The sequence below is a fragment of the Dermacentor andersoni genome, chromosome 1 (assembly GCF_023375885.2).
Source record: "Dermacentor andersoni chromosome 1, qqDerAnde1_hic_scaffold, whole genome shotgun sequence".
Classification (NCBI taxonomy): Eukaryota; Metazoa; Arthropoda; class Arachnida; order Ixodida; family Ixodidae; genus Dermacentor; species Dermacentor andersoni.
Window position 1 is genome coordinate 249,665,144 of NC_092814.1, and position 20,926 is coordinate 249,686,069.

A 20,926-nucleotide genomic window follows, 5' to 3' on the forward strand; every position below is an offset into this window, starting at 1 on the left:
CAGTAAGCTGATCGGTCTATAATTTTTCAAGTCTTTGGTGTCCCCTTTCTTATGGATTAGGATTATGTTAGCGTTCTTCCAAGATTCCGGTACGCTCGAGGTCATGAGGCATTGCGTATACAGGGTGGCCAGTTTCTCTAGAACAATCTGTCCACCATCCTTCAACAAATCTGCTGTTACCTGATCCTCCCCAGCTGCCTTCCCCCTTTGCATATCTCCCAAGGTTTTCTTTACTTCTTCCGGCGTTACCTGTGGAATTTCGAATTCCTCTAGACTACTTTCTCTTCCATTATCGTCGTGGGTGCCACTGGTAGTGTATAAATCTCTGTAGAACTCCTCAGCCACTTGAACTATCTCATCCATATTAGTAATGATATTGCCGGCTTTGTCTCTTAACGCATACATCTGATTTTTGCCGATTCCTAGTTTCTTCTTCACTGCTTTTAGGCTTCCTCCTTTCCTGAGAGCATGTTCAATTCTATCCATACTATAATTCCTTATGTCAGCTGTCTTACGCTTGTTGATTAACTTCGAAAGTTCTGCCAGTTCTATTCTAGCTGTAGGGTTAGAGGCTTTCATACATTGGGTTTATTGATCAGAAGACCGCCATTAGGAACAAGAATAGTCGTGACAATCTAACGCAGTTTCCCGACGTGACAGGAGAGGGAGTGTCACCAAAGCACGTGGAATGCGTGCAACCTGGGGAGGGGGGAGCTGGAAAGAGCTGCACCTACCTTGAGGCCGCCACGCACAGAAAAAGCAGGAGCGCAGGGGTCAATGCCCCTTGTCAAGTCCTAATCACGCGGAAAAAGGACAAATGGAAGCAGAGAGAGATAGGAGGGTGTGAACTGGCGATTATCGCCGGCGACTCAAACCTGGCTACGTGCTCAGAAGCAATTATGGAGAGGGTGAAAGGCGATTGAAGAGTGGCGGTAGGGACATTTCCAGGGCGAACACTGCGTTCTGTCACGGAGTGAGCAAATGCAAAGCTCGCGGAAAATGCCCACGGACGCAACCTTGTCATAGTAGCAGGTAGGCGAAATGACGTCCTAAACAGAAGGGAGACAGGTCTAGCCCAGCGCTTGGCGAAGGGGGTCGACGACTTGAGCGAGCTGTCCTCTCAGGTGCAGATCGTGGTGTACACGGTGCTGGAGGTGCCTGTACGTGACAGTAACATACAAAGAGCCGTAGTGGCTGCTAATGAGGCTATATGAACATTGAGCCAAGAGAAAGGTTTCGAGACTGTCGAAGTAAACAGGGAAGTGTGAAGGTGTGGTACTTTTGAACGAGACGGGATCCACTTCGATTACAGGCTTGGACGAGAAGTGGCCTGGCGACTTGCTGGTCGCGTGGTTGCTTTTTCAGAGGGCCTACGGACGCTGAGGAGGCTAGTGTAGGCAGTAACGAAGAAGGTCCCCTAGGGGAACGTCAGAATAGTATCGACCTCAATAACATAAAAAGGAGGAAAACAAGAAAGCTAGCTCGCCATGCAATAGGCTACATAAACATGCAGGGCGGCAGACGAAGGAAAAAGTGGGCAGAGATCGAGGAGCAGTTAAATATAGAATAGATAGGGGTGTATGCAGTTACACAAACACACCTTAGAGACTCGGAAGAGCCGCCAGTGTTTGAGAATTATGTTTGGCGAAGGTGCAACAGAACAAAGTCGGAAGGAAAGGGAGGGGGAGTCGGAACGCTCATCCATCAGGGAGTTAAATGGAAAAGAGTAAATTCAAATTGTCAAGAGCATCTTTGGTTATCATGCACAATGTGCAGAAAGAAAACTTGGCTGGGCGTAACGTATTTGTGGATCGGAAATAATTCCGCAAAGAATCAAGAGTTAGAGGAATGCCTAAGTGCTGATATTAGGGATTTCAGGAATGACACCGAAATTACCCTATTAGTGACATGAATGCCCACGTACAGCATCTAGATGGCTATACCAACAACAACTGGAAGTCGATGCTAGATGTTTGTGAGTAACGTAACATCGTTATCGTGAATGCACGCCCTAAGTGTGAAGGGCAGATCACGTGGGAAGTGGGAAACCGGCAATCGACTATTGGTTACTGTCTGATAGCAGAAGGAATTCACGATAAGTTGAGAGAAATGGTCATTGACGAGGAAGGGTATAACAGTATAGGGAGTGAGCATAAACGCATCATTTTGAAAATGGGATATGTAGGTGGGAAAGATAGCAAGGAACGCAAAATGGCCAGTCCAAATTCGAACGCTGAACAAATAACAAATATAGTCACAAGAGTCCAGAAAGAACGTTACGAATGGCCAACCAAAGAGTGGGAATATAGTGAGCTTCTAAGTATAATAACGACAGATTTACGGAAAGAGAGGAAACATGCTAGTTGGAAAGGAAAAAAATAAACTGAAAAGCTGGTGGAGCAGGGAGATACGAGAAGCGATCGGCCGAAGCATCCCCAGAGCATAGGCAGGCAAAAAAATTTCGCAGTTGCCGCAGGATGATGTAGCCAGAAAATGGGAAATATACCGGAAGAAAAAATCTATGGTTCAAATACTGGTGCAAGCAAAGATGCAAGTTGAAAGGTGAAAGTGAACGTTGGCTGTCAGAAATACATGAGAAAAAAAGGCAGCACCTGGACTATTTTGGAAGCACATAAAATTATTAGGCAGGAAGTCTGGCACAACACAACAACATATCCTAGACGAAGATGGTAACAAACTGGAAGGTGAGGCGGCAATAAATTAACCCGAAAAATAACAGCTGAATCTTTACAAGGCAATGACGAGGTTATACTTGAGGAAAAAAAAGAACATGAAAGAGAACCAGATGGAAGGGGAACTGGTGCTGACAAATTTAAACTGGGAGAAAGCCGAAGAGAAAATTCCTAAGCGCTCAGCCACAGGGCTATGCGAGGTTCCCATTAGGCTGATTAATGAACCAGGACCAAAAAGTAACGCAGCTGTGTTGAAAGCAGTGCAAAAAACTTTAAAATATAGAAAATACCAGACAGCTGGCGACAAAGTAGAATGTCTTTAATTTATAAAGGTAAGGGGGAGAAAGATAGAATTCACTCGTATGGGCCGTTAACCATTACATCCGTAATATACAGGTTAGCAATACAGGCTATAAAAGTAAAGCTTCAAGGATGGGCAAAGAATCCATCCATCCATCCATCCATCCATCCATCCATCCATCCATCCATCCATCCATCCATTCATCCATTCATCCATTCATCCATTCGTCCGTCCGTCCGTCCGTCCGTCCATCGGATAAGACACCCGGCTTCTGAGCATGGAGTCGTTGGTTCGACACTCATTACCGCCACCGTCGTTCCTTTTGAAATTAGTTTTTTTTAATTCATTAATTTCCTTTATAGCGATCGCCGACTCGAAGTTAATACGCAGGCGAGAGCTTGCGCGGACAAGGAACGGCCGGATAACGCAGACTTCCGAGAGCGAGGGTGACGTCGCGTCGCTGCGACACCTTTTGCCCTCACGCAAGACCTGGCGCGGCAGCAGGTGTATCTTTCGCCCACTCTGCCCAATAGAGGCGCGCACGTGGCGTGAAGTCGCAGCCAATGGGAATTTAGGTGCCGCTTCGCTGCTACAGAAATCGGTTTTTTTCGCTTAATGGGCCAATTGATGCTTTCTAAAATAAAAATAAAAAAGGAACTCTTACAAAAAGAAACAAGCCTGTAGTTGCACGTTTGAGCTCGGTGTTTGAAGGGGTAGGCAGAATGGTGCTTCTGTTTCGCAAATCGCTTGGGCGCGAGCGCCCTTTGTCTCAAGCCCGGTGGGGGCATTGTTTATTCAGGCCACACGCTCGCCTTGAAGGCACGTCCGAAACCGTCTTACTATAGTGTTTTGTATGCTGCACAGCACCACTGCTTTACTCTAAGCTGTGGCCGCTATTCCCCTTTCCACCTGACTTCCTTTTCTAACCTGCTCGCTCTTCGTCGTCAGCATTATTATTGTTGGCTTGCGACGCCATGAAGCGTCCGAATCAGGCTCGGCCGCCTTTGTGCGAAAAGCGACAGAAAACGAAAATTGCTCGAGAGTTGAGGAGGATTGTGGCAAACACGAAATAAGTGTGGTGATTCGAAGCACACAGCGACCTGGTCTTCTGCGTACTCTCGCTCCACGAGAGCTACAATGTGGCATTTAAGAACTGCCCTCACTTTAGTGTACAAATAACGGCGCTTTCACCGCGCTACACAAATCAGGCAATCGTCCGCTATCGGAACACAGCGGTTTTCGAACACAATGCACGGTCCCAAGCGTTCGCGTGTTTTTTGGTCGAACTGGGATCTCGCTAAATGTAATAGAGGTTCTCCCACACTTGCAACATTCCCATGCGTTCCTGCACCCCATTCTATTTTCTTCATTTTTTTTCGTATCTTCCGCAGATAAGCAGAACCAGTTAACACCCCAGCCGTTTCCCTTGATTTGTTCTCTCAACCGAACAGGGGGCCAGGGACGCGCACTGACCGAGGGAAGCCTGGTTTCCCATCTCCGGAGGCGCGACCAGGCCACGAGCCTCGAGCACGGTGACAGTGAGCCTCTCGAGGCCGGCCTTGTAGCAGAGGCCCAGCAGCAGCTCCCCTTGGTCCGGCGGCGCCTGCGTTGGGCAGCGACACCTCTTTCCAGTGGCCGACGCAAGCAAACGTGCAGCACTCGTTTCTTTTTTTCATTCACTGCAGGGTACACGCACGAAAATGAAATGGGAGGAATGCGTGTGACTGAGCGGAAAGCTTCGCGTGATGTGCGCTTGTTTGGGCGCGGGCCCCGCGGCCTACCGGATCCCGTTGTCTGCGCAAACCGAATCATATTGATGTCACCAAGGACGCTGGCGTGCAGTGTGTGGTAATCGATGCGAACTCTGTTAAGAACGCTGAGGTCGGTTTTCGCTTTTCGACCGCCTGCGCACGAACGACGAAACCCCATTAACCGCGAGTGTAGTTATCAGCGCTTTCCTGGGAATAAACCCGCTTTTCCGGCCGGATGTTTTTTTATTTCTCCGAGGTTTCAAATAAAAGTGCCAGTTTGGTGACACGAATATATTGAGAATAACACCGGCACTATATCGAAAGAATGCAAAGTGTTTGCCGCAACTGCTGGTCGGTAGACTAACAGAAAAAAACTACCGGTTCTTTAAAATTTAACGATGAATTATATAAAAAAAAAAAAAAACACGGCGCGGGTGCTCAAGTATTTACCTTTAAAGTATGACAATGAACTCCTAATGCTTTCTGTATTAAAATGTTGTTTGCGAGCTTTTTTGTCGTTATAAGAAGCGAGAGTTCTATACGATGCGCAAAACAAGCTTCTGTACCATGGTCCTTTCGTATATGTATTATGCGCATGAGTACGTCTTTAGGCGACGGGCCGTTTGCTGAGACATTAATGGGACATGATAATCTAATAAGCTGTTAATTGTTTTCGGGCCGCCGCTGTCATCGGGCCGCATCAGATTTCTCCCCACTTGTCTCGACTTCGAGTTACGCCAGGAAACCGCCATAATGAAATTAATAACAAATACAACCCTCCGCAATGCACAGTTAATTCCAAAATGTTTGCCTATTTTACTTTAGTAACGACCCCCCCCCCCCCCCCCCCCCATTCTGGTATGACCTATAATACGTTTCAGTTTGAAAATCCCCTTTCAGCAATTACTGACTGCTTTTTCTCTATCTTTATCACGGTGTGCATATTTATGAATGCGTGATCTTCGTTCAGTGCGTGTCGTGAACACATAGCATAAGTGTTGTTTTGTCCCTGAATGTACAGCATCAGAAACTGCAAATTATACGAGTAGAAACAATGATTTGGCATGGGCAAGCAAATCTGAGCGATTAAGATAAGGAATGTGCGGATGTACTGAATATGAACATATGAACGCCACAGTGGTGTGTCCACAAGTTTTTTTTTTTTTTTTTACTTTCTGCACGCGATATATATTTGAGCATGATCCGCAACCAACTAAGACTAACGTACTACTCGTCCGCAGTTTTTACATAAATTGAAAGGTCTGCCTTGAACGACCAGTCGCATTGCTGGCTATTGCCTCTGCATATAGACACTTCGACGCTACAGTTCATAGAGGATGCCCTTATTAAATCATGCCCCAAAACATTTAAGGGCAAGCCTTATCGCAATCAAAAAAAAAAAACATTTTCTAATGAGCACAATCGTTAAAAACCTTGGCGCGTATTCAATAAGTCGTTCGTACGCAAAAACAGTTTGATAGAATCCCCAATTAAGAGCGCATCTTATATACTTCCTGCACTGCTGTTACAATATTATTAGCAAAAACAACCTGACGTTTCATTATTAACGCCCATTTGATTCATTTCTCTAAAATGAGGAAAGAAAACAGGGTTACTTAAAACGGATTCATGATTTAAGTATAATTGAGAATCATTAGTATAACTGTGCACGTAATGTTTAAACGCATGTCCTAAAAAAAAGGTACTTAGTTGACAATTAGAGATTGTGCCTGTGTTTCTGTCGCTCAATATGTTTGCCTTCTTCTCTTATTTTTTTGTACTGCAGTCTTATCGCCTGGGTGCTTGTGCCGCAAATTTTGTCGAGTCACCGACCAGATCCACGGTCGTCTCCAGGTCTCTCCATGCCACGATGCGTTCTCCCGAGAGTGGATCCAGGTCACGAAGAGGAAAGAGCACGTGTCCGATGACATTGTGTCGCTTGCCGCGATCGTTATCCAGCACCGTCAGCTTGAGTACTCGCTCCGATAAGGCCTTGGCCGGGATCTGCGTTCCCCCGTCCACGGAGAGAAACGTTTTAACGATGCAAATATTTAAATTAATTCTGGCGTTTTACGTGCCAAAACCACAACCTCATAATGAGGCACACCGTAGTGGAAGACTCCGGATTAATGCTGACTGCCTGTGGTTCTTTAACGTGCAACCGAAGCAGGGTACACGGGCGTTTCTGCATACCGCCCCCAAATAAATACGGCCGCCATGGCCGGGATTTGATTCTGAGGCCTCGTGCTTAGCAGCATAACGCCATAGCCACTAAGCAACCACGGCGGGTGATGCAGAGATCGTATCACTCTGTAGAGTATTAACGAAACATGCTATTGAATCTTATGTATTAACGGATACATACACACACGAAACAGAGCATATAAAGGCAAAGGCATAAGTGCTGATGTATGGGTGAGAGGACAGTGTGTGAATGAGAAAATCACTTGCAAGTGTTCAAAACCGCACAGTTCTGGTAGTTAATGCTAATATGTGAGGAGGTAAACAAAACAAAGTCAGACAAAAAAAAAAAACTATTACCAGAGTAACTACACTTGCAACCAAAAGGTGGCGCTACAGCTTGACAGTCACAGTGTACAGAATGGGAGGGAAGCATCAACTGATCAGGCAGTCGAGATACATAGTACGCGTTTATAGTATTAGTGGGGAAAAACAAAACAGGCAAGAGACTGATAGGACCGGGTCTGTTGCAAGCAGAGTTAACAGAACAACGTAGATATAGAAGTTTTAGGAAAGGCGAAAAGAATTAAGGAAAGGTAGACAAAATGATAGACTGAAAAGCATGTATAGCATACCTTATTATAGCTCAAGCAGGCTAGGTGAATGTTTCTCACCGCCCCGTTTCAAAGGGAATTCTAATTCATCATCATCATCACAATTCACCAAAGATTGGTAGATCGGTTGACTTTAGGAGCCCACAGTAGCACAACAAATGAGGCAGTGTAAGTTGACATGGGTTGGGTCTCTTTTGAAGTAAGAGAAATGCAGAACAACGATAGCTTTCACTAAATTTCGACTCAGGGACCTGGACGAAAATAAATTGGCGGTTAAAGTGCACGATGACACAATCATAATAATAATAATAATAATAATAATAATAATAATAATAATAATAATAATAATAATAATCATCATCATCATAATCATCATCCACATCATCAGCCTATTTTATGTCCACTGCAGGACGAAGGCCTCTCCCTGCGATCTTCAATTACCCAGGTCCTGCGCCAACCGATTCCAACTGACGCCCGCAAATTTCCTAATTTCATCACTCCACCTAGTCTTCTGCCGTCCTCGAATGCGTTTGCCTTCTCTTGGTACACATTCTGTAACCCTAATGGTCCAACGGTTATCTAACCTGCGCATTACATGACCTGCAAAGGGCCATTTTTTTTCTCTTAATGTCAATTAGAATATCAACCATACCCGTTTGCTCTCTGATCCAAACCACTCTCTTTCTTCATTTTGACGTTATGCCTAGCATTCTTCGTTCCATCGCTCTTTGCGCGGTCCTTAACTTGGTCTCAAGCTTCTTTGTCAGTCTCCAAGTTCTTGCACCATATGTCAGCACCGATAAAATGCAGATTGTACACATTCTTCTTCAATGATAATGGTACGCTTCCAGTCAGGAGCTGACAATGTCTGCCGTATGCGATCCAACCCATTTTTATTCTATGAATTTCCGTCTCATTCTCAGGGTTCCCTGTGATTAGTTGACATAGGTAAACGTACTCCTTCACAGACTCTAGAGGCTGACTGGCGATCCTGAACTCTTGTTTCCTTGCTTGGCTTATTCATCATTATCTTCTGCATATTCTTCAAACTTCTGCATCTTCTGCAGTCTTCTGCATATTAACTTCAGCCCCACTCTTACACTCTCTCTGTTAAGGTCCTCAATCATTTGTTGTGACTCGTCTGCTGAATAGAACAATGTCATTGGCAAACCGAAGGTTGCTGAGATATTCGCCATCGATCCTTACTCCTAAGCCTTCCCAGTTTAATAGCTTGAATATACTTCTTCCAAGCACTCAGTGAATAGCATTGGAGAGATTGTGTCTCCCTGTCTGTCTCCTTTCTTTATAGCTATCTTCCTATTTTTTTTTGTAGAATTAAGGTAGCTGCGAAATCTCTGCAAATATTTTCCAAGGTATTTACGTAAGCGGTCTGTACTCCTTGATTACGTAATGCCTCTATGACTGCTGGTGGCTCTACTGAATCAAATGCCTTTTCGTAATCTATGAAAGCCATATAGAAAGGCTTATTGCACTCTGCGGATTTCTCGATTACCTGATTAATGACATGGATGTGATCCATTGCAGAGTATCCGTTCCTGAAGCCAGCCTGTTCCCGTGGTTGAATAAAGTCCAGTGTTGCCCTTATTCTATTAGAGATTATTTTGGTGAATATTTTATATAATACTGGGAGTAAGCTAATGGGCCTATAATTTTTCAACTCTTTAACGTCTCCCTTTTTGTGGATTAGTATAATATTTGCGTTCTTCCTGTTTTCTGGGACCCTCGCAGTAGATAGACACTTCGTATACAGAGCCGCCAGTTTTCCAAGCAATATGTTTCCTCCATATTTGATTAAATCGACTATTATTCCATGTGCTACTGCCGCTCTTCCTCATTTCATGTCTTGCAAGGCCCTCCTGACCTCATCGCTAGTTATAGGAGGCGTTTCTGTATCCTGTTCATTACTGTTTCTAATGGAGGTGTCCTGACTCCTTTCGGTACTGCGCAGGTCAGTATAGAGTTCTTCCGCTGCTTTTACTATACGTTCAAGGTTGCCAATGATATTACCCTGCTTACATTTCGGTGCATACATCTTGGTTTGTCCTATGCCAAGTTTCCTTCTCACTGACTTCAGGCTGCGTCCATTTTTTTACGGCTTCTTCACTCTTTCTCAGGTTATAGTTGCGATTATCAGTTATTTTCGCCTTGTTGATCAGTTTTGACAGTTCCGCGAATTCTATCTTATCTCTTGAGTTGGACACTTTCATTCTCTGTCGTTTCTTTATTAGTTCCTTTGTTACTTGGGAGAGTTTGCCTGCTGGTTGCCTTGGTGCCTTGCCTCCCACTTCAAGTGCTGCCTCTGAAGCCAACCTAGTTACAGTTTCATTCATTACCTCTATGTAATCATCATCATCTCGCTTTTATAAGGTTGCATATTTGTATGCAAGTACCAGCCTGAATTCGTCTGCTTTCACTCTTACTGCCTCAAGGTTGACTTGCTTCTTCTTAACAAATTTTACTCTTTCTCTCTTCAAAGTGAGGTGAATCTAGCCCTCACTAGCCTATGATCACTGCACTTTACCCTACCAATCACTTCTACATCTTGCTGTTCGGCTGTTAAAGGTGGACAGGGTCAGTTTACATTGGTGACCTGGCCAGAGCTAGAGATTCTTAGCACCCTCTGCTGCGTTACAGGTCTGACCGCCGCCTTGGTCAGGTGCTCCGCAGCTGCTGGGGACTGAGGGCCATAGGTTAATTGTAGGAATCATCAGGGAGGTAGTGGCCGAATACTGCACCAGGCAGGCCAACACCTGTTCTGGTGAGGGATTGTCTTTGTTCAAGCTTAGTGGGCCTTTCTAATTTGGTTATACCTGGATTAGTATGGGCCCACTTGCTCTCAGTATCTTTTGCCGGTGTCAGACGTCATTGCAAGCCTGCAGATGTGCAGTGGAGGAGGTGAAATTCAAGCTCACCATCGCCAGATTAAAAAAAAAAATCTTATAGAAGGATTCGGACTTCCGAATATGGCAACCGAGCATGCGACTAGCCCATTAGATAATCCCGTAGATGGCGAGGCTACCTCATCGCCAACAAGTACAGCCCCAGAAGGCCCTACATTCCTAAAAACTTTTCTGATTTATCCGATTTCTAAGCGGTTCTGCGCTTGTAGTTCCGGAATTCTCGCGTGCGCGGGCGGCCGTGAACTCGGCTAGGCAAACTCGGCTAGGCGTTCCGACGGCCTCGGACAGCAGTTAAAACGACTGAGGGGCCGGGTGATAGAGATCATCAAAAGACAGCGATGCCACTCTATTAAGCTGGCACGCGAATGATGAGCTATGCGTCAGCTTTTGGCTTGCTCTAGGCGGTGGCATCCTCCACCGATGGAAACAACGGTTAATATGTTGGGTGAACACGAGCGAGATGAACGCATTGCTGGCGACAGCTTTGAGCACATGCACAACTTTTCCAGACACAGACATGTTTTCATTGACTTTGCAGCAGAGACCTAAGATCTCTTCAATGTAAGTGGCATAAGGCTGAGTTGATGTCCACATGCAAGTGGATACAGTCAAAGCCGTTTCTAACGAATTTGATAGCTGCACAAAAAGTGGTCATTATATTAGTACGTTATATATAGACTCGGCCTTAAAAATGCTCAAAAATTAACTGCACTAAAGCTGGCGTCAGCAGTTGTACTTTGATCTGGAAACCAGATTTTCAGTGTCATTTTTGTTCCAGGTGCGTTCCCGCACCTAGCTGCAAACTTCCGTTAGAAACATCCATCTAAACAACGAAATACGGCGTCGTATAGCTCATTCAAAACGGCGCCCGGTTCCAATCGCCTGTCAGTTCGAAACTTCAAATGCAGCCGCCATTTCTTATAAGAGAACTTGTGATATATTTTGCAAACGGTGGGACATAATTGCATTCTGCCCAAGAGAGCGAAGCGTTCTAGTTGGCCAGAAGTGTAAACTTTGGAAACTACAGCGACATGCCACCATTCCGTGAAGGTCTAGGACATCATGGTCTCAGCATTATGACTGCACGTGAGGCACACAAGAGCCGTAAAATTACTTTATGCTGCTTCGGGTGGAAATAAATGCGATGTGCGAAAGATAAAATGACACCGCGAACCGTTATCAGCAAGTGGCAATGTGTAAATGAAGCTCCGCCAAAGCGTAATCTGACAACGGCATAGTAACCACCAATCCTTCGCGGCATTGCGTGGAGGCATCACGTGGTGCAGCGTTCTCGCCGGTTAGGGATGCATCGACAGGAACGTTTAAGTGGCCGTTGTTCCCATGGTGGAAGGATGGTCGCTCCAAATCGTTGAAGCAGGCACGTCGCGACGCACGGACAATTGCACAAAAACGCAGCTGATTCGCCCGGGATTTTTCTTCTATTGCGAGGCTTTCTTTCTGAGAAACCCGCATAGGTTTCCTTTGTAGCTTCGTGCTACAATTCAGGTGGATGACAATATCTTATAGGTTTGGGAAAAATTCGAAAAGTTCTAATATAATATTTTCAATATTCATATTCGATTCGAAAATTAGATGTCCGGAAATGTTAGAATATTCGAATCAAATCGAATACGTTGCTGGCTGTGCCGGAGCAAACACGGTTCTTAGCATTTGTTTCTATCTAATCAAAGTATATCGGCGCGATTCTGCGCTGAATTTTGTGATTAAATTAAATTATGGGCTTTAACGTGCCAAAACCATTTTCTGATTATGAGGCACGCCGTAGTGGAGGGCTCCGGAAATTTCGACCACCTGGGGTTCTTTAACGTGCACCTAAATCTAAGTGCACGGGTGTTTTCGCATTTCGCCCCCATCTAAATGAGGCCGCCGTGGCCGGGATTCGATCCCGCGACCTTGTGCTCAGCAGCCCAACACCATAGCCACTGAGCAACCACGGCGGGTGAATTTTGTAATTATTTCGTGCTGCTAGCGAAATTTCGCCTGTAAAGCGTACTTGGCCATTAAACGGAGTAATTTTGCGAAAAAGCCAGCCTCTCAATAGCAAGGGGCACGGGTTTGCAGACAGCGAGGGTGCTTTTTTTTTCTTTTCTTTTCTTTTTTTTTTGCAGTGCCACATTAAATTCTGAGCTTATTGCTTGATAGCAAGTGCAATGACTGATGACTGGCGCAGGGTGAAATGCCTCCGAGTTTACGGGTATTTGATGCGGTATAATAAGGCACAGGCTGGTGAGGACAGCTAGTGGGAATTACTAATTTTCCAAGTTAACATTAGTTAAATGAACAACGCTTTAGTATAACGGTTTACTAGTCTAGTTATTTAACATTCACAATGCAGTTGCAATGTTCCAGCATAACAAATAATCCAACTTGGTAATAAATGCGAGTGCATATCATTATTGAATATTGAATTCGATATTCGAGGCTAAGTATTCATATTCTATTCATAGTTGAAAATTTTGATATCGCACACCCCTACAATTTTTCCCTTTCATGTACTTTCTTCCACCTTGCAGGCTTCCACAGAACTGATTCGAAATATTCAGCAATATATGTTGAGGTTGTAAGCAATGAAGCCAGTAAAACGAAAACAGGAAAACGGGGGTTCACACTAACACATGGAAAGCAAAAGACCGAATGTTTTTAAGGTGCAGCCTTTGTCAGAGTAAGGGGTCGTTCATAGTCCAGCATTGTCCGCACGCCAGCTGGTGCCTGAAGTCCCTCATGTCAAGCATGCTGTGTGTGCTTTTGAAACGCACCATGACTAATGTCACCTGACCACAACCGACGAGTCATAGTTGACAGCTGTGGTTTCTGCACCAAGTGCAGGATGGCACTGTGAGCGAGAAGGACAGTGGGAACATGCAACATGCAAGTGCAACATGAGCATCAACGTGCAAGTGCAACATGTGTGATGCCATTGTTGGTCCTAAGAGTAGCGATGAGAGATTATTCTAGGTGTATCTGCTTCGTAATGATTGTGGCTTGGAGCAGCTTCTGTATGGAGGACACAGTGTCATTGGCACTGTTTGCGCTAATGTTTGAAAAACAGCGCAAGGTCAGCAGAGGGGATCGAAGAGAGGACAATAATTACACTGTGCCCGACTGTGTCCCACTTACTATTATTTTTTTTTTCCTCTCAGTATTCACTCTTCTGCGCTCCACCTGTCCACACCACCATTAAAGTCCAATTATGATGGTCTACCAATAATGATACAAACAACAAATCAGAAGGCTTCTTGCTAATAATACAATTTAAGTTTGATCGGTCGCTGTTTTCTCTTAACGTTTTCTCACTTTTTAAAATATACATATACAGTAAAGAAAAACGTTGTATTCATATTTCCCGACTCATGTGCATTATACACGTTTGTTATATTATTTACGCCACTCTAATGGGTGTATTATTTTCTATGTGTGTTGCTAAACTGTTACCAAGTCACCGTTGATTGTCATTGTATGCATATTTTTACTTTCATGTAGCCCCTGATATTTCTTTATTATGTTTCTTTTCTACTCAGGTTGAAGCCGCGTCAGGCCCGTTAGCTTTAACCTCGATTATCTGTAACAAAAAGAAATAAACGACAAAAAGCAGCAGAGATACGCAGATCGCTAAATTACCATATGGTAACATGTATATAGCTCACCGAGACTACTATTAGTTGCCACCCCTATTGAAAGCGGATGCCATCAAGCTGAGAACGTTACAATGGAACGGCTACAAGGAAGAGATGGGGACAGAGCCGTCACAGACATAGGTAACTTTAGAAGATAAATCAGAGACAGAATGCCAGGTTGCAATTGATAGAGTAAAACCAAATTAGCTCACGCATGCTAGGTGAATGTTTTCAGTAACAATATTCAAAAGGGATGCCATTAGCAATCATCTTCATAATCATACTATTAAGGGACTTAGCCGCTACAGGACCGGAACTGCTACAGCACCACCTGTTTGTGATAAATGTTGCCTTTTATTTAAATTATGGGGTTTGACGTCCAAAACCACTTTCTGATTATGAAGCACGCCGTAGTGGAGGGCTCCGGAAATTTCGACCACCTGGGGTTCTTAAGGTACACCTAAATCTAAGTACACGGCTGTTTTCGCCCCCATCGAAATGAGGCCGCCGTAGCCGGGATCCGATCCCGCGAGCTCGTGCTCAGCAGCCCAGCACCATAACCCCTGCGCAACCACGGCGGGTATGTTGGAATTTGTTACCAACAGAAAAGTGGTAAGCGGTTTTGGTGTTATGAATGGTTATCTAACTTACGGAACGAGGGCCGGTATTATGAACGCCCTTTCTCACGCTACAGCTCTTCGTAAGAGCAGTCACTAGCCAATAATAACTGTGAACATAATATTAGCGAGAGCTCGTCATTTCATTGCAAACCGTTTTTACGAACAAGAACATTCACCGAAGATTACGATACTTCCTAATGCGAAATTTGAGCGCAACTCTGCGCTTTTACATAATGCCAACTTTCTCTGGGTGCTTGACTGGATCGGTACATTAAATAAATGCCCGAAATACACCCAGAATAATAAATTTATTTGCAGAACACCTACAATTTATTTTTAATTCTAGAGAAAGTTGGCTTCACTACACTGCTTGAAGTTGGCTTTTTCAGCGCCAATAAACAAAAATTAGGCAGGGACATTTAAGACTGCTGACGTGTGAGAATGCAAAATTACTATACCGTTTGTAGACCTCGGAACGTCATGAACGCGCTCTTTTTACACACTCATGACGTGGCGCCACCTCCTCCCCATTGGCTGTGCCGTCCCGTGCGCAATGACGCACACACTAGGCCACACCTTTAGTCAGTCAGAACCCCGGAGACTGCTCGTCTCGCACCCCTGAGGTCCGGGTTCGATTCCAATCCAGACCGAAACGTGCCAAATTTTCCTTTCAAACCCATTAATTTACTTTGTGAACAGAAACCTCCCTGATACATTTGACGCCAATCCAAGCATTTTTGACATGTTTTTACTCTTTGCGCCGTCAGCCATATTTAATGCCATCTCTCGGTCACGCTTCCGACGACAACGCCGGATTTTCGCGCAAGGGGGCATATAATGCTTTCGCATTAAAACTGGACGTCCCAAACACAACTTCTGTGAACTGTGAGAGTTGTGACGAAACCAACTGTTATGTAGAATCACATTTAATGAAGTAATTATCGAGTAAGATGTGTTCGTGTTTTCGTGTGTGCGCAACACAATGCTTGGTAATTTATTTAGTTGCCGAATGTTTACTGGAATTTACACGGCCGATAAAAATTCTAACCTCACTTGTTGTAACTGTTTCGCATTTTGCTATCGCAATCAACGCTTCGAATTTCGGGCGGGACTGCCATTTTTTCTTTACGTGCTTTTTGTATATATATTTTTTCTTTTGCCTCCTTTACTGCCGCAATCTTTTGATCCTGTGCTTCGCTTTGTGTATTATCTAAACTGATAGCCATCGCAGTGGCACAAATGGTAGTGCAACGCTCGCGTAATGCGGAGGTTGTCGGTACGTCAGTTTTAAAACTCCCCTATCTCCCCATGCATCGGCGGTGTCTGCATTCCTGCGCCTGTCGCCAGGTGGCGGAACTGTTTCATCCGGCTCCAGCTGACTGCCGCAACTGCCGTTCGCAGCCGTGCGCGCGGTTCGTTGGTATCGGGCTGCTGACGCGCGCTTACCTTTTAGAGTCACAGAATTAAGCATTTTATTTCGCAGGCTGTAAGTCCTGGTTATGCCGCTTGCCATAAATAGCATATTTATAATTCTGCACGCCATTGCAGCCTGGAAGAAAAAAAAGAGGCGGAGATCCTTCCGTACGCATAGCACGCGCCGCCCGATGCAGCTATACACTTTCAGCATTTGTGCCTTGTTGAAGAAATATGTGGCTGGAATGCATTCATTGTTACTCAATGTCATGTTAGAAACGCACACGATACCTTTTTCGTATTCAAATTTTATTGATCTCAACTAGCTTCCATTTAAACGAGAATGCCTCTAAAGCAACTTTGCCTTCTTCCTTGCTGCCTTTACTTGCACACTCTGGTGCCTTTGCTGCCTCAGAAACTTTGCATAAAGATGCATGCGTGTAACTAGATAAAACTTTATAATTCGGGCGCAAAGCTCTTCTGAGTGCGTGCAGCAGCCTACACGACGAGAGGTTTTTTCGAAAGTTCCTGCCCCATACTCCAAAACAAGTCACCAAACACTTTGTTGTCCTGTGTTATCTGTTCAATCACAGATTCAATGCCATTAAGCATTTGTAAAAGGGCGCTAGTTATGTGCTTTAAAGCACCAGGTACGAAAGACCTCATCTCTGTGAGGACAGCTGCTGGTGGGACATCACTGGCAGCAGTGATGGTTTCGAGCCAGTTCTCGCAGCTAGAAAACCTGCTGGCTTTCTTTACAACATAAGAACAGCTTCAAATGGAGTGGCACGATTGTAGTCATGCTGGTCATGCTGGTCATGCTGGTAATGCTGGTCTGGAACATTTCCTTAACTTTCCTCTTCATTTGCGTGCGGCATCTAGCACATATTGGCTGCACTGAAAAAGTTTCACACTTTTGTGAAATACTTCCAACGACAGTGTAACTCTGGCAGACACGCAGCTTATTTACTGAATCCACCAGGGAGGATATGTCAGTGACGTTGCGAATGCGCAGGTTTGTAAACGCCTTCGCTGCGCGCCCGTAAGCACTTGCCGTGGCCACATTATCTTCACCCACAGCAACACACTTCTCAATCCGCAGTAGCCTGTCTTCGGACTTGAGTGTGTAGAATGCGATGAATTTGTCGCCTCCTCTTCAACGACCATTTTTTTCCACGACCCCGGCATTTGAACACGTTCCATGTCGTTTAGGCTGCATTGCGTATCTTCAAAGCTTGAAAAACCGGCGTCCTGATCACCGCTGCACTGCATGTCGCTGTGCTGTTCAATTCTTCCGCGTATGCTGCATCGTACTTTGCGCTTCTTAACTGGAGGCTTTGTCATGTATGAAGGAAGATTAGGAAAAACTGACGAGGGTCGCACTTACCGCGAGGCATTTCCACTGTGTTCCCGTCAATTACGTGCACGTAATTTTTGAGGACATCCTGGTCGTGGAAGTCGCATACTCTCGACTTGGCTGATAACTCCCTGTCAGCACGCGGGATGGCTCGATTCCATGCAACGCGCAAGGCGTCGTCGCTGGGTGCAGAAAAGTAATGCCGTGACGAGCTGCTCGTGTCGTTCCGGTAGCCATTCGGGCAGCCCGGCACGCAACACGTGGGCATGGTGACCGCTTGCTAATCGCAAACATCAAGCGACCAAGACCAGCCCGCACGCATCCACCGCAGAAGTCGGAAAGGCCAACACGAGTCGCGACGCGCAGCTCCGTCGCAGTCGCGCCTGGTCGCGCCGGCGTAGCAGGTGGAGCCGGATTCGACGGCAGCGCCACTAAGCGCGAACCGGTGGTGGTTCCGCGCAACAGAGCGGAGTTTTAAAACTGACCCTATCTATAACGTTGGTCGGTACGACAGTATCCGCATTACGGCGAAGGCTCACCATTTGTGCCTCACCTCACCGGCGACATGTTTTTTCGTGCACATTAATTTCCGTTTCTTCGTTCCTTTCTAGATTTAAATTTCAACGCCAGCAGCTGATTTCATGTATGCTTTCCTTGGCTTCATTGTCTGTTGGCTTGAAACCTATGATAGCATCGGCGGAATTAGATGTGGTTGAAATTGAAATGTACAAGAAAAGGGAAGTGAACGAAAATAAAACCCCTGACGAACGGAAACTGTTGTGCAATAAAGCAAAGATTACCAAATCATTTTCACTCATCCACAGTCTGGCCCGTTGAACAACCCTACTAGGACCAGCCTTCGTCAACCCTAACGCACGCACGCACGCACGCACGCACGCACGCACACACACACACACGCACGCACACGCACACACACACACACACACACACACACACACACACGCACACACACACACACGCACACACGCACACGCACACGCACACGCACACACACATATATATATATATATATATATATATATATATATATATATATATATACAAAACAGCGTAGGTAACCTATGCATACAAACACGCGTAAATTCACCGAACTAAGAAAAAGCGCAGGAAGCGTATGAATACCAACGTGCGCAAACTCGTGAGCAAAAGTATAAGAACCACAGCGTCACCGAAAAAAAAACAGAATTTCTTCGTAATTAACACGCATAAACGGAAACTGACGAGTGCACTAGAAAATTGGTAATGTCAAGTTTCGCTTGCAATCTTTACTTTCAAGTTGCGTTCACAAAGGAGAAAATTTGTTTTCTCGCGCGATCCCTGGTCCGTATACTTTTGCTCACGGGTGTACATTCATCAGTGCCCAAGGGAAGGGCGTGGGAACTATGCGATGTAAAGACGCAGCCAGTGGAATGCAGGCGAGAGGGGTCAGCTGTTAGCATAGAGCGTGTCAGGGGTCGCAGCTGCCAGAAAAGTGTTTCCCTTAACTGTCCTTTGCGCCACTAAACACCACAGATTCACTCAAGGGTGTTTCTCTTTTTCTATGTTTGAAGTTACTGAACTTTCGTGAGATCACGAAGACGGTAAACACACCCCCACCTACCCATACTGTGACCTCCACTAACCTATTAGTTTCGCGAACTGCATGCCATTGCATTCTTTGCATAGGTGGTACCTTTTGTGTTTGCTGGCAAACTGTTTCTATACAAAGTATATGCGTGCATCAAAAATAAAATAAAAGATAAATAAAGAAATAATTCACCGACGATTATGATACTCCCTAATGCGAAATACGTGTTTTCATTTCGCGGTATATTGGCTGGCGCGGATAATCTGTCTCATACGGCACAAGAGTTGATATGTGGGCTTGTTGGTAATGCCTCTTCAAGGGGTGTACGGTAGCGCTGTGTGTCTCCCTATGTGTCTTCTTTTGTCCAGTCTTTTAATCGCGCTACCGTACACCCCTTGAGGATCATACGGCACGTTTCAAACGGAGTGAAGTGTGGCACGTCTGCCTCGCTAATCGGGAGACCGCGAGAGGCAGCGCGTGGGTGACGCGTGGGTATGAGTGACAGCAGCCGCCGCAGACAGACCTCCGCTGATGCAGTGCTTTGTTTCCATACAGACGACGCGCGCTACTCTGGCGCCATATCGTAGCCGTCGTCGCCGCACAGCCCGTCTTTCGCGGCACAACGCTTTTCTTCTCATGCTTTCGTTCAACCAACCACGATAGCGGCCCTTCGTCGCGGCGAAATTGTGCAACAAGTGTCAGCGGCGACAACACCCAAGGGAGCGTCACACCGAGCCCCTACACATAGCCGCTCGGCTTCGCCCCTTGCAGGAGCAGTGATTCCCGTCATACACTCTGGTACCGTGGACTGACCTCAGCAGCAGACGCCGCGGACAAGCGTAGCCCTCGCCACCTCACGGCACCCTGCATCACCCCCACCCCCCTCGGAAGCGCATATGAGATCGCCCACGCAGCAGCGGATGCTGTGGCTGCCGGCAACTCAGCGCATGCGCAGGCCGTCTCCCCTCCGTTTTTCCTCCGCTTTCCGCCTCATGTTTCCGCTGCACCTTCCTCCTGCGCTTTCCTCCTCCTGGTACACAACCGTGAACGTGCTGGTCTGGATGCTGCTTGAGTAGATGGCGAGGAATCAGCAGACGAGCGTCATCAAGCTTGCACAACATTTCCCGGCAGGCACAGTTGTTATGAGCGCAAATTCAAGCTAGTTGATCAGCCTCTTCATTTCCGGCGATTACTACGTGTGAAGGTATCCATTGAGAAACGACAGATGCCCCACGTGATGGAATGTTTCTTCAGAATCAGTAATGCTGCGCACAACTAAGCAATCAATCTGAGTCTGCTGTAACCTGCTAAAAGCAGCGCGGGAGTCCGTAAGGATGGCAATTTTCGATGTGATTAACTCCTCTTGCACGTATTTCAGTGCAACATTAATCGCCGTTAGCTCCGCTGACGTTGGCGAAGTTGGATGAGGTAATTGAAAGATACGTCGTACTTGAGTCGAAAGGCACAAGAAAGCTGCAGAGGCGCCTTGACCGTCGCTTTCAGTTTCAGTTTCAGTTTATTATTCGTTCATAACAATTTGTTACAAAATATGGTATACAGACAAGGGTCCCAAAGTCAGAGACTGCGCCGGGACCCTTGGATTAGAAGTTATACAAAAAAATAAAGCGGAATACAGAGCAGAGAAACAAATAATGAAATAAGCAAAATATAACCAAGAAACTGAGTGGCGACACACATAAAAGACAAAAGGAAGAGGAAAGATGCACAATCAATGGTAATTCCACAGCTTCTAAATAGCAATATAACATTGTAGGAAATTAATCAGACAGCAAATAATTCTTGAGTTCATATTTGAAAGAGTACAAGGTAGTTGACAACTTAATGGAATATG

The 20,926-nt window shown here is 45.6% G+C and overlaps 1 protein-coding gene across 1 annotated transcript in view; it reads right to left on the bottom strand.

Moving 5' to 3' along the window:
• LOC126548218 (synaptotagmin-15-like) overlaps nt 1-20,926 on the bottom strand; it is a 419,497-nt gene that overhangs the window by 39,306 nt on the left and 359,265 nt on the right. The window contains exons 6-7 of the mRNA XM_050196361.3: nt 6,579-6,749; nt 4,468-4,597 (exon numbers count right to left, since the gene is read on the bottom strand). Coding sequence (XP_050052318.2) covers nt 4,468-4,597; nt 6,579-6,749 — 301 coding nt within the window. The remainder of the gene's footprint in view (nt 1-4,467; nt 4,598-6,578; nt 6,750-20,926) is intronic.